Source organism: Physcomitrium patens, chromosome 7 (genome assembly GCF_059467195.1).
Source record: "Physcomitrium patens ecotype Gransden chromosome 7, ASM5946719v1, whole genome shotgun sequence".
In the NCBI taxonomy this organism is placed as follows: Eukaryota; Viridiplantae; Streptophyta; class Bryopsida; order Funariales; family Funariaceae; genus Physcomitrium; species Physcomitrium patens.
Genome location: NC_143416.1, coordinates 4,068,461 through 4,084,456, shown reverse-complemented (window position 1 = coordinate 4,084,456; position 15,996 = coordinate 4,068,461). Strand labels below are relative to the sequence as shown.

Genomic DNA, 15,996 nt, shown 5'->3' with positions numbered 1-15,996 from the left:
ACTTAAGATCAAAAAAATTGAATTTACAAATAATCTTGCTGATTTCTTCACCAAAGCTCTTCCTTTGTGCAACCATTGCCGACTTACTTATGGAATCGGCATGCGGAGACTTGCTTTTCTAGATCAGGAAAGTTAATGAATTCCTAAGATAATGATGTACTCTTTTTCTTTCATCTATGGTTTTGTCCTTAAATATAATTGATTTTCCTAGAAAAAGTTTTAATGAGACAACAATCATTGATCTTACAAGATTACAAAAAAATATAGATCATAATTCTATACATATAAATATTATGACGAATGAAGAAGAGTGTTGAGAGTATTAAATGTAGCTGGTGCTCTCCATACTATTTATTGTAGTCTATAATATTTACTATAGCTATTGTCAAGGACATGAACTAAAAGATGATGCATAAACCAATGAAATCTATGTCAAAGAAAGAATAACAAAATAGAAATAAGGAAGTATGTATATTTAAAAGAAATTGGAATGACTTATTGCTAAAAGACAAGAAAACTTGAGACTCTTGAAACTAGATTAGAAACAAGAAAAGAGTTAACAAGAGTGAAGAGGGCTTCATTCTTGCCTCTATATATACTATCTAAATAGGGGCTACTTGGCAATGTTCTATAAGACCTTCAGTATGTGTTGACTTTGTAGGACACATCCCTTGACTCTCAAGACAAGTTTTTCTATGTGCGGGCTATATAGTTAGCTTGGTCTTCAAGCTAACAACATGTGTGGTACATGGCTAACTTGTTGACCACTTTTTTAACTCAAAAAGTCAATTATAGACACCTAAAAAGTCAAAGTAGCATCTATGAAGCTTTTAGGAAGCTTCTATAGATGATATAATAGAATTAACTTACTTTTATCTATTTCTACTTACTTCAATCTATTTATAGAAGTAATTACTAGCTTACATGTGTATGTCTATGACAGCTACAGTGTTTGGAATGTAGTGGAAAGACACTGTTTATCTTCTCCCCTTCTCTTTGTATAAAGGATATAATCCTATGAATAAACTCACTTTTTATGTGTGTGTTTACATATGTGTGCATATTACTTCTAGCTGCTATTGTCTCTCTTTCTTTAAAACATTCTCAACACATTCAAACTTCCAAATGTATACACATATTGCAAACAGAGCCTGGTTGTAACACCGCTAGGATTACAAACTTGTTTGTATTCCTCAGAACTTGGCACGGTTAAAGGCCACCAAGGTTCACGGAATAAGGCTCAGTCAGATAGTGGGAAAGCCCTGAAACGTTCGTTTGTGACAAGTGTGAACATGTGGGGTTCTCATCGACCTTGGTCTCTCGTCTCCCGAACCCGGGGCAGGAATCCCGAAAAGGAAGTGCGCTAAAACCGTTCGATGGAGTCTACCGATCTGGACCGTTGGTTCACTGAAGTATAAGAAAGAGCCCCTTCATCTTACACCGCGCTTGATTCCCGATCGCCGCGTTCTCGCGCTCACGGCTACAGTCTGCTTAAAGGTGGCAGGCGGGACACAACGCAATCGACGTTCCACGTTGGTCATGCATTTACGGTGTCAATCTCCACCGCACAAGAATCCAGGGCTAGCATCTCGAGTCTGCTTCACACCGTGGTATCTCCCTACACTGCTGACTCGGCATCCACGTGGCAGTCCTTTCGTTCCCTCCCGTTCCACACGGCGTTCTCTTTGTTCTAACCTGGTTGTTTACATGGAAAGTGACAGAGTCCCCGGATCACTAGGGCGTATGTCTCCAGTTGTGAAAAAGAGAGAGAGAGAGAGGCGATCGTCGCAGGACCTCTATGTCGATCGAATGCTTGTTCTTCTCCCATTGCGGCGTTTCAATTCTGTGAGGTACATACCATCGCGGATTTGGCTCGTGTTTAAGCCTCGTTGGCTCGTGTTTAAGCCTCGGCTTGTTGTTAAGAATTAGATGAATGATCACGGAGTGAATTAGGCGGGGTCTTGCGTTTCGAAGCCTTGTTGTTCTCCGCTTTGCTCTCTCTATGTTGTGTTATGTGGGATCGGTGACGTCCGGTGAGGCGATCGGACTCGTGGTGTGGTTATCTGCAAATGTTTGATAGTATGTTTGTTTTATCATGATGTTTCTTGCAACGACGATCCTTTCGTGTGAGGTTTTTTATTTATTTATCTGTTTTGAGAGGTGCGGCTGGGGTTGGCTGTCTAGGAATTTTCTGTAGCTTTGTTAGACCTCATAGCGGTTACGAGGATCTGTGATGCTGCTTGCTTATTTCGGGATGATTTCTTTAAACTGGCTGTGAGGTTTCCGTAGTTCAGGTAGCGCGAGAGGGTTGACCAGAATTGTGCAAGGTAACGGGTGGATTTCGAAGATTTCTTGCAAGTCCACTTTGAGGAGGAAATACATCAAGCTTATGTACTCTCTGTCGTTACTATATGCGTTTGGTGAGGACATTCTGCAAGTGTTTGTTTTTAACCTTTTTTTACTTTGGAAATTAAAGATCCGAATCGTACACCCCAATTCGTCTCTAAGCATCCCGTCGTTTGCTTTATGATTTGTGTGCGTCGAGACTGTCCATCTTCTACATGCATTCAAACAAAGGCCATCATTTATATTGATATGAATTATAAGAATATTATCTGTTCGAGACTTATGGAAAATTCGTAACTAACCTAAGTCTTGTTCAATTTTGACAGTTTATAAGCTGCTGATTTCTGGTTGAGGATTTAGAGTCATGGCATTGGTCACGAGTTTGGTCTCGCCAGTTGTACGAACATTACCGAATTCAGATACTCTTTCGTCAACTTCGGGTTTCTCAACTTCTTTGCGTTCTACGAAATCTCTCACATTGTGTCGTGCCGGAGTTGATTGGTGCGGTTCCGTTGATTTGAGGCCTGGTTGGAGGAGACGGCAAACCTTGAATCGAAGGACAGTAAAGAAGTTTACGGCAAGGCCCAATCATAGCTGGAGGACAGTGTGTGCTGCAGTCTTAGAAAATGCCTCTGGAACAACTACGTTCAGTAAAGAGAATGCTAAATATGAGGTGAATTTACAAATTCCTCTATATCTTGTTTCCCCAACGCGTGGGTAGAGTTGAAGCTGGTTGCTGGTCGCAATGCATGAGTTTCTATTCATGGAGAAGCAGATGTTACCAAATTTCAGAGAATTGGAGTCGATGCTTACCTCTGAACATTCAGTTTACACACTCATTAAGTTATCTAGAATGTGCCAACCGAAAGAAAGTGGTTACATAAGTTGTAGATATGTAAGCAGTCTCAACACTTGTTTGCAGAAAATTAGAGATCTTGGGAGGGAAATTCGTTTCCGATGTTACTTAAACGTCATCAATATAGCGAGATTGCACGGCGGCGAACTGACACAACGTCCTCCTCTGTTGTAGGTTGTGAATCTTGAAGATATTTTGGCCGAACGCGATGCTTGTGGAGTTGGATTCATCGCCAGTTTGAAGAATGAGGCTTCGCATAAAATTGTGAAGGATGCACTCAAGTCTCTAGGATGCATGGAACACCGCGGAGGCTGCCTTGCTGACAACGATTCTGGTGATGGAGCGGGCATAATGACTAGAATTCCATGGGAACTATTTGATCAGTGGTTTAAAGAGCAAGGGCTCCCTCTTCCTGATAAAGCTAAGACGGCCGTGGGCATGGTATTCTTGCCTACGGACTCCGATTCGAGAGCAGCAGCTAAAGCAGGTGAAGAGTGCGACATTGTTTTGCTGCTCGCTGGTGTGTACTTTTGAGACTAACTGTCGCTGATAGAACATGTATCGCGCTCACTGACGATATTTGGTTCTATGTTGCAGTTGTAGAGGGGATTTTAGAGAAGGAGGGCATTGAGGTGCTTGGATGGCGGCAGGTGCCAGTAGATGTGTCAGTACTTGGACCTATCGCCAAGAAAACCTTACCATTAGTGGAACAGGTCTTTGTGAAAGTGTCTATGGAACAAGCAGGGGATGATATCGAAAGAGAACTGTTTATTACTCGTAAGTTAATAGAGAAAGCCAAGGAGAAGGAGCCTTGGAGTGAAGACCTCTACTTCTGTTCTTTCTCCAGCCGAACAATCGTATACAAGGGAATGATGCGATCAACCGTGTTAGGCACATTTTATAGTGACTTTCACAACGATTCATATGTAACCCCGTTCGCTATCTATCACAGACGCTTCAGCACGAACACCAGCCCAAGATGGCCACTTGCTCAACCCATGCGTTTTTTGGGTCATAATGGGGAAATTAACACGATACAGGTAAATCTCTCATTGTCCTCAAGGATGTGGTCATGAAAGTTTGATACTAGCACAGGCTTGAGTTTGTGGTGACTTAGACCTATAGAAATTAAAGTGAGTGTGGTATGTGAATATCGTTTTTATCTGATTTACGAACAGCCACTTTAGTAATGGCTATAGGATTAGATCATGTAAGTGTGTTTCTTATTTGCAAATCGTTATGTGGAGACTGAAGTTACGTTGTTTCTTGTTCTCTGTCTTTAAAGTATTATTCTTCTGTAAGGTACTTATGTGATTTTGTTCTTTGGTGCCTCACTTTCGCAAGCCATCATTTTGTGAATACTTCTATGAATTTAAAAATCTTTTGATAATGTAGGGTAACCTTAACTGGATGCGATCTAGGGAGGCATCTATGACATCCCCTGTTTGGAGAGGACGGGAGGAGGACATTAGACCATTTGGCAATGCTAAGGCCTCTGATTCGGCTAATCTAGACATGGTTGCCGAGGTAAAATATTTCTTATGTTTACAGATGTATTACACTGAAACTTTCAGCAATTTTGACGGATGTCCAAGCAGTTGCGGAAGTGGCATCTTTTCTTCTGATTTCTCTTTTATATTGCATGCAATTTCTTCATGTTAGTTAATCCATGGCTTGCATTGGTAACCAATTTGGACTATACTCTTGAATTGGCAGTTATTAATGAGAAGTGGTCGTAGTCCTGAGGAGACCTTGATGATGTTGATACCAGAAGCCTACATGAATCATCCCACGCTACAGATCAAGTATCCTGAGGTGAGTATACTAGATAGGGAAAGGCAGCTTAGACAGGCTGAGCTTACTTATTACAATACAAAGATTGCCTATTTCCACATAAACTCTTATTAGGGAATGCTAAATTTTTTCCTCTCCACAGGCTGTTGGCTTCTATGAGTATTACAAGGGCCAAATGGAGCCTTGGGATGGACCTGCCCTGGTTGTTTTCAGGTAATTTGGTGATCTGACGTCCATAGCTGTTTGCTGATTTCAGCATTGGTATTGAAGTATTTAGTCGTCTTAGCTGAGGTGTTCGTAATATCCTAAAAATTATTCATTGGGTGCATCTCCTGTATTTGTAGCAACGGGAGGACAGTAGGAGCGTGTCTGGATCGGAATGGACTTCGTCCTGCTCGATTTTGGCGAACAAAAGACGATATTATATATGTGGCTTCTGAGGTAGCTTTCAGATTCTGAATTATCTTTATCCCCCCACCTCCCCCTTCGGATATCAGAATAAGAATAATTAATTTCAACTTTTTTTGTTCAACTCGATGCATTTACAAGTTAGATGCCTGGGATGCTTTTTTTGTTACTACAAGTTTAAGTCTTATCAGGTCGATATTTCTATGCGTTGCAGCAACTAACAGGAATTGTGAAAGTCCTTGTCGAGATTTTTGTGGTAGATTCGGCTGATGCTGTGAATCAGCATCACTTCTCGACTTATGGAATCTACTCTATTTTGTTATGTGTAGGTTGGAGTAATGGATATTGATGATTCTGAAATAGTATTGAAAGGTCGCTTGGGACCAGGGATGATGATTTCGGCGAACCTAGAGACAGGCGAGGTATGTGAAATGATAACTAAGGGGTTCGTTCTCAAGTTGAGTGTGGTGAAGAGCATGCATGATAGAGTTATAGTGCAGCCAACGAATAATGGAACTACGGGTTTTCTTGAAAAGTAATAGGTACGTCGAAGATTAGGGAAATCTTCAGATAAGGAAATCAAATTGTAATTCTTGCGTAACTTCTGCTATGTAGCTTTATGAGAATACTGAAGTGAAGAGGCGAGTTGCAAATGCAAAACCCTACAGTAAATGGTTTGCAGAAGGGAGCAGAGCCTTAGAAGCATCAGAGTATTTATCTCCGTCTTCATTGACCATCGAGGCCCTGTTCAAGCAACAGCAGTATGTCCATCTTTTTCGACAATTCTTTTCTTGCACTACTGGATTTTCTGGTGAATGCATATTTTCAAGATATAATTTGATTATATTTTTTTCTAACTGCAAAAATCAAGTAACCTGTTCAATCAACGCCAATTTTGTAGGATGAATTTCAGCAGAATAGAAAGATAGTTTTTGTTCATATTTTGTGAAAGTATTTTACAATCCGAGCCAAAATACTCAAATTTTTGCCGCTGAAGTTTCGATTCTATCTTCGTGTTAAATTTGATTCATTGTTAAACGGGGAGTTGAATATATGTGCATGGTCGTTTGCATGACCTATGCTAGATGCTTTGGTTACTCCAGCGAGGATGTGCAAATGGTCATAGAGAACATGGCGTCGCAGGGGAAGGAACCTACCTTCAGCATGGGTGATGATACTCCGATGCCTGTTCTCTCTCAAAAGTCGCATTGGTTGTATGACTACTTCAAGCAACGGTTTGCTCAGGTCACAAATCCTGCCATCGATCCATTGCGAGAGGGCCTTGTCATGTCGCTAGAGATCGCTGTCGGAAAGAAAGAGAACCTGCTTGAAGTTGGCCCACAGAATGCAGCCCAGGTGCAATTGCTACAATTGTGACACCTTTGAACCGTTCTTTTTTCTTGAAGATCTATCTACTTGTGATCAGGATTTGAAATGTTAAACAATAGTTAATCAAAAACTGATCCTTTTATCGAAGTGCATGTTCTAACTGATTGAGAATATCTTTTGTTCTAATTTTGGAATTCCTGTCCGCCGGTTTTTATGTATAGGTGACCCTTTTGAGTCCAGTGCTCAACGAAAAAGAGCTAGAACTTTTGAAGATGGACAACGTGCTTAAAGCCAAGACGTTGCGTACTTATTTCAATATTAGTAAAGGGATACCTGGAGCGCTTCAAAGCGCGTTAGACAGCTTATGCCGAGCTGCAGATGATGCTGTGCGTGCAGGCTCTCAGCTCATTATTCTGAGTGACCGCAATAATCATTTAGTAAGTTCTAATTTTCTTTCCTATCTCGTATATACATTCGAGAATGTTATCATTTTAATCCTCTGATTATTCCTTTCCACGATTAGATTTCATGTAGTCAAGATCACAATGGCAAACCTATTAGATTTTCTTCAGGATAGTTAAATTATATACCGAAACAACAATTACAGTTCGCGAGTAGGAAGTGTTTCTGCCTACATTCTTTCTAACTATGCATCCGATCTGGATTGGCTGAACACAAGGATCCAGAAAAGCCCGCAATTCCTCCACTTCTGGCAGTTGGGGCAGTGCATCACCACCTCATCTCTAATGGATTGAGAATGTCAGCCAGCATCATTGTTGACACTGCACAGTGCTTCAGTACACATCACTTTGCTTGTCTCATTGGCTATGGTGCCAGGTGAGTAAACTTAGTACATGCTGCGCATTCCCTGAACATAGGTTATGTTGCTTTTCGATTGTTATGGAAAAGTTCTGTCCGGGGACAAGGCCATAGACTTGCTTGTTGTAATTGAAACTCGAAGCAAAATGTCATCTTGAACGCACGGCAATGGATGGAACAATTAGAGTTGATGCTCAATTAGTACCAATATGAAAATGCTACTTCTACAAAAATGTAGTGATTTTTCTACCAGTATTTCTTTTGGTAATGTATCTCCTTCAGTTGACAGTTGTCATTCTGTTTGCGTCAGTGCTTAATGCAATCTCCGTACTCTTCAACTGTGATTTTAAGTTTGCCTTGTCTTGTGGTATGTGCAGTGGTATTTGTCCTTATTTAGCACTAGAGACCTGTCGACAGTGGCGCGGGAGTACTAAAACAATAGCATTGATGAAGAATGGGAAAATCCCAACATCTTCTGTTGAGCAAGTTCAAGCAAACTACGTCAAGGTTGTTAGCATTCTGGAAAAAATTGATTTCAATGACAGTAACAGAAGTGCGAGATTATAGTTGAGAGCGCTAATGCTAACTCAAAGTTACAATGTTTGCAGGCTGCAAAGGTGGGCCTTTTGAAGATCCTCTCCAAAATGGGCATATCTCTGATGACGAGGTATGAAAGTTGGATACTACTCAGTAATGCGAATGTTGGACATAGTTAATTATGTCTAGTTTCAGTTCCTTTGTCTGATAATACAAGGCCAACACGTGTGCGTACCATTTTAATGCATGAATTGTGTGTGTGTGTGTGTGTGTGTGTAAGAGATAGCTTCAACATCCATGAAAGCTTCACTGATCATGATAGTGGGAATGCAGCTACCACGGTGCTCAAATTTTTGAAATTTATGGGTTGGGCCGAGAAGTTGTGGACCTTGCTTTTCGTGGGAGTGTATCTCGTATAGGTGGCTTAACGCTTGATGAGGTAAGAAAGATGATGAAGTCCTCAATTTTGAATGTTCGAGACTAGTGTGCCTGTACTCAGGTTTTTAGACTGCATCTCAGAATGTTCCTAAAGGACAACCACATCGAAATTATTATGTAGATCAAATTTTGACAAGGTCTTAAGGTTTAGAATATTCATGTGCATTTTGGCGACCAGGTGGCGTGGGAAACTGTATCATTTTGGTCGAAAGGTTTTGGTGAAGACTCAGCAAGAAAGCTGGAAAACTATGGCTTTATACAGTCGAGACCAGGTGGTAAGTGAGGCAGTTGGCTTGACGTCTGGTCAACGCTACATGAGAACTCGATTTCATCAAACCCTATTGATCGAACAGATTTTACTTGTTCTCTTAACCATCTTGATCGAACCTTCTATGTTAGCATGTTAGCCGGCCTTGGTGTAAAAGTTGTTATTTTCGCGGTATGTTTGGTTATTGATGATGTTCGTTTATTGTATTCTTGAAAACCATTGTAGAACGCATAATTTTGAATGCTTGCTGTTTATGCTGCAGGTGAATATCACGGCAACAATCCAGAGATGTCAAAGCTGCTTCACAAGGCAGTTAGGGAGGGAAACAGGGATGCGTATGCTGTATATCTAGAGTATCTTGCTAGTCGACCTGTCAATGTACCATCTTTTTCTCAGCAGTTCCTTGAGTTCATTTGTATTTAGTTCACGTGGAAAACATAGTCAATTTGTTTCTCATGAACATTTGAAGAATAATCAGAAATTATAATATCATTTTTTGACTGCCTTGTATTCTATGTCAGGTTCTTCGTGACATGCTGGAGTTTAAGTCAGACAGGAAACCCATTCCCGTCGAGGATGTGGAATCAGCCTCGAATATTGTATCCCGGTTCTGCACAGGAGGGATGTCCTTGGGAGCCATTTCTAGAGAAACTCATGAAGTTATTGCGGTAGCCATGAACAGAATAGGCGGGAAATCTAATTCAGGAGAAGGGGGTGAGGTAAGAATAAATCACTTCCATCATTTCCGTCTCTGCGACCATGAAATCACCTTGTGTTGGACATGGTAACTCGAAAAACAAAGCAGTTGGAACCAGCGACTTGTTGAATGCCTTGGTATCATGTTCTTTTCCATTATCTCTGAATTTTTCTTGTTGCGGTTTTTGATATCACCTGGAAGTTAATGATGGGAAAGCCCAAAGGATCCCGAGGTCATATTGTAAATGTTTTGGTAACGTAAGTAGCCAAAAACAGCGTAACCTAAGCTAGAATCCTACTTTGCCCATATTTTTGTAATACAACTGGGAATTCGCTATCGCTTTTCCAACATGGATTTTCCAGTTTGTGAGACCTTGTAACTAGATAATTTCTTCATGTATGGAGGCCATCTTTGGTGAAGTTTCGAATCTCCCACTATTTTAATTTTTAGACAACTAACATAGAGCTGGAAACTATGTTATCAGGATCCCGTGAGATGGAAGCATCTGGAGGATGTCGTTGATGGTTTGTCGCCCTTGCTTCCTCATCTGAGGGGATTGAAGAACGGAGATCACGCATCGAGTGCCATCAAGCAGGTTTGGATACAATAGGCGTTTACTGTCTTTAGATAAGTTTTACTTGGATGCTTATCAGAGTTGAGCTTTAAGGTCGAAAGAATTGCCACTTGTATGTTCAACTTCTTCTGTCTCTGGCTTCTATCGGAAATCGACGTGACTTCTATGGGCTTTATTCTGATATTTTTATTTTTACGTTATATATATATATATATATATATACACGTCGAGTTGTTGATGGTGTTTCTTTGCAGGTTGCTTCGGGGCGGTTTGGTGTGACACCTACATTTCTGGCCAATGCAGACCAATTGGAAATAAAGATAGCTCAGGGTGCTAAACCCGGAGAAGGTGGACAGCTTCCTGGAAAAAAAGTTAGTCCATATATTGCTACTTTGCGTAATTCAAAAGCTGGTGTCCCATTGATCTCTCCACCTCCACATCATGATATATACTCCATTGAAGATCTTGCCCAACTAATTTACGATCTTCACCAGGTAAAATAAAAAATTCAACCCTAATCTGCTCATTATCCTTATATACCTAGTGCTTTAGCTGGAAGGAATGTCGATTGCGACTTAATCCATCGAATCCTGTTCTATGTCGCTCACTCCTCATTGGTTTTGTCGCAGGTTAATCCCAAAGCCAAAGTCTCGGTGAAGCTTGTAGCAGAAGTTGGAATCGGTACAGTTGCTTGTGGAGTTGCTAAAGCTAACGCAGATATAATACAGGTATACTTTTCGCACTTCGACAGATTTAAGTATGTTCTGTGTTATCAACCCTGTCAACTTTTGAGTTGTCAATTACGAAACTGGGAAGAAATCTTTTGAGATTACAAAAAGAGGAGTTGTGATAATTGGCAACATATTACTAGAAATATCTTTTGAAGTGAAATTGAATACTCTGCACCTTGAATATGGCATTAAACTTGTCGTGAGAAATTTCTCTCTAGTGGAATTAGTTTCTATGATTACTCAAACCATGAAAGCTCATAAATAAGAGCAGCTGTGAATAGCTGTGTTACTTGCGTCTGGGAAAGTTGTTATGTTCTGGACTTCGATTCATCTGGTCTCATTTGAAAGCTCCAGATATGATTTTCTATTGAGAGGGCTTGATTTGATGTCTTCACCATACACGGGCTTTAAATAGGCGAAAATTATCGTTTGGAATTGCCTCGTCATTGTATAATTCATATATAATTGAGCAATTTAAGAATCAATAGTCTTAACTTGTTCTGGGTTGATGGCTATCTTTTGGCTTTGCAATGCTCGATTGAATGAGCAGATTTCAGGATATGATGGAGGAACTGGGGCTAGCCCCATTAGCTCGATCAAGCACGCTGGGGGTCCTTGGGAGCTTGGTTTAACAGAAACACATCAGGTTAGCTGTTACAACATGATTTTTTTTCATTAAAGAATTTGGTAGATATGATGTGTCTTCATGCTGATTATTATAAGAGTTCTAATGGTGTTCGAATAGTTAAGTTGCAGTTTATGCTTCTGCTGGACGTCTCCCTCCATCTATTTACATTAAAATCACCTCTCATTGATAGAGGGTTGGTTCCTGGCCAACTGAGGGTTTTCTTAAAAACGATCTGTGACTGCTTTGATGACAGGATCTCCTCAAGAATGGTCTTAGGGAAAGAGTAATGCTCAGAGTAGACGGAGGCTTCAAGAGTGGAGTCGATGTGATGATGGGAGCAGCCATGGGTGCTGATGAATATGGCTTCGGTACTGTTGCTATGATTGCCACAGGTTGCATTATGGCACGTATTTGCCATACCAATAATTGCCCTGTTGGAGTTGCAAGTCAGGTAATGCATAGATACTGTTGCGTACTGTTAGACACACTGTTTGTCAAAAAAATAAGGTTAGTTTTATTTTTATTTTTTATCGTAGTGTCTGTCTCGGTAGTTTTACAAAGGATTTATCATAATTTTGTTTTATGACGCACATTTAGTTTCTGGTGGTAAAGATTGATTAATACTAAATGTCTTCCTACTGCCATTTATGTGTTTTAATTAAACTATTGTCTAGTTAACCGACTCTTTTATGAAATCCCGAGGGATATATTGCCGGCAAGTATATCTTCAGTGATATCGTCCCGTGGCATTGTTCACAGCCTTACACGAATTGCGTTTTCTGCTTGCAGAGAGAGGAGTTGCGCGCTCGGTTTCCTGGTGTTCCCGGAGATCTTGTGAATTACTTTTTATATGTCGCTGAAGAGGTGGGCTTTCTTTACACATGTAAGCACTCCATGTCTATGGAAAAAATGGTACATGTATCAGTGGAATATGGTTCATCGTGTGCATCTCTGCAGGTGCGAGGTATGTTGGCTAATCTAGGGTATCAGAAGCTCGATGATATTATTGGACGAACTGACCTGCTTCGGCCAAGAAACGTCAAACTCCGAAAGACAAACCCCTTGGATCTCAGTTTCCTTTTGAAGGCAAGTTATCTTAATCCATTCATTCTTGGTCATGCGAGCAGGATTTGGAGTAGCTTTTGGTCTTGAAATGCTGCACAATGCCACTATGTCACACTTAATATTTTTTGATGAAAATAATCTCTCATATTAGTCACAAGATCAATCATTTGGAGATCTGTGCAGAGTGTTGGATTACCCAAGTGGAGCAGTACACAGATTCGTGGGCAGGAGGTTCATTCCAATGGTGTCATTTTAGATGACATTCTTCTATCTGATCCAGAGGTTTGCATAGCGTTAAACTTCTTCTTGGAGTTATCATCGTTAAATATTGGAGGGTTTAATTTTCTCGAGACTTGTTCAGTAGTTTTACTGTTACAATCGCAGAAACACAACCTTGCGTGATAGGGGCGCCTACTATGGGAAGCACCTACAGAAATTATAACCAGATAAACACAGAATTTAAGCAGAAGCTTCTTGTGAGATTGTGAGATCTACCGACTTGCTCCCCGCCACATTTAACCCATTAGTGCATTGACAGATCTAATTACTAGCGTGATGTGATTCAAGATGTACTAATTGTCATTTGCAGATTGCAGAGGCTATTGAGAAGGCGAAAACATTTGAGAAGACTATTAAAATATTCAATGTTGATCGCTCTGTGTGTGGACGTTTAGCTGGTGTAATTTCTAAAAAGTATGGGGATAATGGATTCCCAGGGCGGCTCAATCTAACGTAAGTTACGTTGTTTTCGTGTTGCTTGGCTGCTGGTGTAGTTGAGCATGAAGAATACCTACTTTATGCAGCGGTACATCATTTTCTAAATAACATAAATTAACCTTGGATTCAGCATGGTGGAGACGTGAACTGAGAATTAGATTTGACGTTGATTGTGTTTGCTGTACCACCTTTTTTCATCAGCAGGACGTTCTACTTCGATTGCAATGGAAACTGATCAGTGCTACTTCCTTTGCAGGTTTGTTGGAAGTGCGGGACAGTCATTTGGTTGTTTTTTGACTCCAGGAATAAACTTGCGTCTAATTGGAGAAGCAAATGATGGTGTTGCCAAGGTATTTCATCCACAGGACATGCCCCTCGTTCCGCTGTAATGTCTTTCCAGGAATAATTACGACGTGTGTGGTTGACTGCAAATATGGGATACAGTTCTCTCGCATGTTTCAAGCGCAACTTTTGTTATTTCTGGTGAAGTTGTATCTAACAAAGGAAGTGACATTGCATCTACTGCGTATTTCTTGGCAGGGAATGGCAGGAGGAGAGGTTGTTGTGGTTCCATATGATAACTGTGGGTACGTGCCAGAGGAGGCAACTATAGTAGGCAATACTTGTCTGTATGGTGCTACAGGAGGCCAGCTATTTGTGAGGGGTAAAGCAGGCGAGAGATTTGCTGTGCGGAACTCTATGGCAGAAGCAGTAATTGAAGGGACTGGCGACCATTGCTGCGAATACATGACCGGTGGTTGTGTAGTGTCCCTTGGCAAGTGAGTATGACAGTTCCTAGTAAAAATTAAGTCGTTGCAGAACTTACACTGAGCTGATATGTATGCATCTTTTGAGGTTTGGGATAGCAGGAAACTTGATCAAATTCCCCATTTGGGATGGGATGGATGGGTTTTGGTCTAAAATTGTGGTGTGTTACACCTGCTCGACGGATGTGTGATATAGGGTTGGTCGCAACGTAGCCGCCGGAATGACTGGTGGCTTAGCTTATTTCCTGGACGAAGATGATACTTTCACGCCCCAGGTATTTCTGCAACATCTACAAATTATGCGTTAGGAGTTAATTTACATTATTAACTCCCAACAATGCGATTTCTTTGAGTGCAATGCTTGAATTAGTAATACTAGAAGACTGGACTTTCTTGTACGTATTCCTGAACGATTTATTTAACCTATGTTGACAGGTGAACAGGGAGATAGTGAAAATGCAACGCGTCACAACTCCTGCTGGGCAAGCACAACTTAGGCTGCTCATCCAGTCCCATACAGTACGACCTTTTAATTTCCTGCGTGTGTCAATTTAACTAATTTTCATGTATGCTCATTTTTGCATTTATTATCATGTCATCTAACTCTGCCTTTTCTGGGGATTGCGGAACAGGAGAAGACAGGGAGTGCCAAGGGGAAGTATGTCCTGGAGAATTGGGACAAGGTTATCCCACAGTTTTGGCAACTTGTGCCTCCAAGTGAGGATTCAACTCCCGAGGCGAAGGCTGGATCTGATGATAAACAAATCGATCGACTTGTTGCACATGCTGCTTGAGTTCAACATCAATTGAAGCCCCACATGCAGTAGCTACCTACCTGTGCCAGAAGCCCTACTAGCAGCAACTCTCATAACCTTCACTTGCTGCAGTACCTCCTGCATTCAGTCCTGTGAGTTCCTTCGAAATATCAACCTGCAAACCAAGTGGGTGTATGCCGGATATGAAACGCATTATGGGGAAGCGGCAACATGGTGAAGCTTAACTATTTCTGACCTCCACTTCGTAATTTCTGTATTCTTCCTAGGCGAGTGGACGTAATTGTCTCCATTGGATTGAGGTTCTTACCTCAACTGAAAATTGGCGGACAGAACTGAGTTTTTCCAGTTCATCGGATCATTCCAGATATATTTGCCAAGATTTCGTAGTGTAATAAGATTGTTTTCTGACAGATATTGCTCAGAAACATGTAGTCCTGTGGGCCAATGACTATCATTTGAAATTGTTTCAGATTGAAAATAACACTCGAATCTGTAGAAGTTACATCAGTTCGTTTCTATTCGCTAGATTCCACATTGAATGAAGGATATCTGCTGTCGTTGTCTGCTCGCCATTGCCACTGGTGATGGCTAAATGAGTATATTACGATGAGACGTGTTTCTTTTTACGGTTTCCTACCAAAGAAAATGTGCCCTATGGAATTGTTCCCAGCCTGTTATATTAATGAGAGATTTTACTCTTATTTTTTGTTGTGCTAGTAATATGGCGTTGAGTTTCAACCTTAGCCAAATATAAATATCTATTACATGCAAACTACATAATCGGCCATAGCTAAGGTATGCTCTCATAGCATTTCCAAGCAACAACTAAAAACGTTGAAGAAGGACTATACTTGGGTAACAATGAAATGCCTTTCAAGATATGTTTTCTTGCATGCTAAAAAGACATACTTTGATTCTACAACTAAGTTACAATCTTAAGGAGGTTGGTGGTGGTTTAATTCACATACTCAACATGGTCTTAACTATGATTGTTGCTATTGATAGAGGTGGAGCAACTCAATTTACACAAGTCAAGAGCGGAGAAGAGAAGATATATGTCATAGTCCAAGTTAGGCCTCTTAGCACAAAGGAGGTTGTGCATTTTGATGTTTTTGATTAGGTATGCACCAATGGCCAAACCATAGCATATAAAGATGCATTAGTAGAGTGATTATTCTTTCCTATTATATTTATATTTAATGAGCTATAACTTAATCAATACAAAGATTTCATTTGTTAATGCATT

At 40.7% G+C, this 15,996-nt stretch overlaps 1 protein-coding gene across 3 annotated transcripts; it reads left to right on the top strand.

The window, feature by feature from the left end:
- Window positions 1-1,720: 1,720 nt before the first annotated feature.
- LOC112284730 (ferredoxin-dependent glutamate synthase, chloroplastic) lies at window positions 1,721-15,396 on the top strand. 3 transcript variants are annotated; one of them, XM_090251757.1, is made up of 34 exons: window positions 1,729-1,850; window positions 2,290-2,420; window positions 2,673-3,019; window positions 3,377-3,689; window positions 3,800-4,242; window positions 4,598-4,729; window positions 4,919-5,017; window positions 5,139-5,209; window positions 5,341-5,437; window positions 5,734-5,826; window positions 6,020-6,165; window positions 6,490-6,760; window positions 6,955-7,170; window positions 7,413-7,570; window positions 7,930-8,059; window positions 8,161-8,219; window positions 8,423-8,528; window positions 8,706-8,802; window positions 9,058-9,173; window positions 9,317-9,514; window positions 9,977-10,087; window positions 10,321-10,560; window positions 10,696-10,794; window positions 11,348-11,443; window positions 11,679-11,876; window positions 12,215-12,289; window positions 12,383-12,511; window positions 12,674-12,772; window positions 13,080-13,222; window positions 13,464-13,557; window positions 13,748-13,986; window positions 14,171-14,249; window positions 14,410-14,493; window positions 14,607-15,396. In XM_090251757.1, exons 3-34 carry the CDS (start codon window positions 2,711-2,713, stop codon window positions 14,766-14,768), a joined length of 4,902 nt encoding a protein of 1,633 aa, XP_090107883.1. In that variant the 5' UTR covers window positions 1,729-1,850; window positions 2,290-2,420; window positions 2,673-2,710; the 3' UTR covers window positions 14,769-15,396. The 3 variants fall into 3 exon arrangements, with proteins under 3 accessions (XP_090107884.1, XP_090107883.1, XP_024380631.1); XM_024524863.3 differs by having other exon boundaries at window positions 1,734-1,850; window positions 2,295-2,420; XM_090251758.1 differs by lacking the exon at window positions 2,290-2,420 and having other exon boundaries at window positions 1,721-1,850.
- The last annotated feature ends 600 nt before the right edge of the window (window positions 15,397-15,996 follow it).

Coding starts and splice junctions, on each gene's coding strand:
- LOC112284730 (XM_090251758.1), top strand. CDS start 2,711: ATGGCATTGGTCACGAGTTTGGTCTCGCCAGTTGTACGAACATTACCG. Junction 8,220..8,422: donor GGCATATCTCTGATGACGAG/GTATGAAAGTTG, acceptor GTGGGAATGCAG/CTACCACGGTGCTCAAATTT. Junction 13,223..13,463: donor CCAGGGCGGCTCAATCTAAC/GTAAGTTACGTT, acceptor CTTCCTTTGCAG/GTTTGTTGGAAGTGCGGGAC.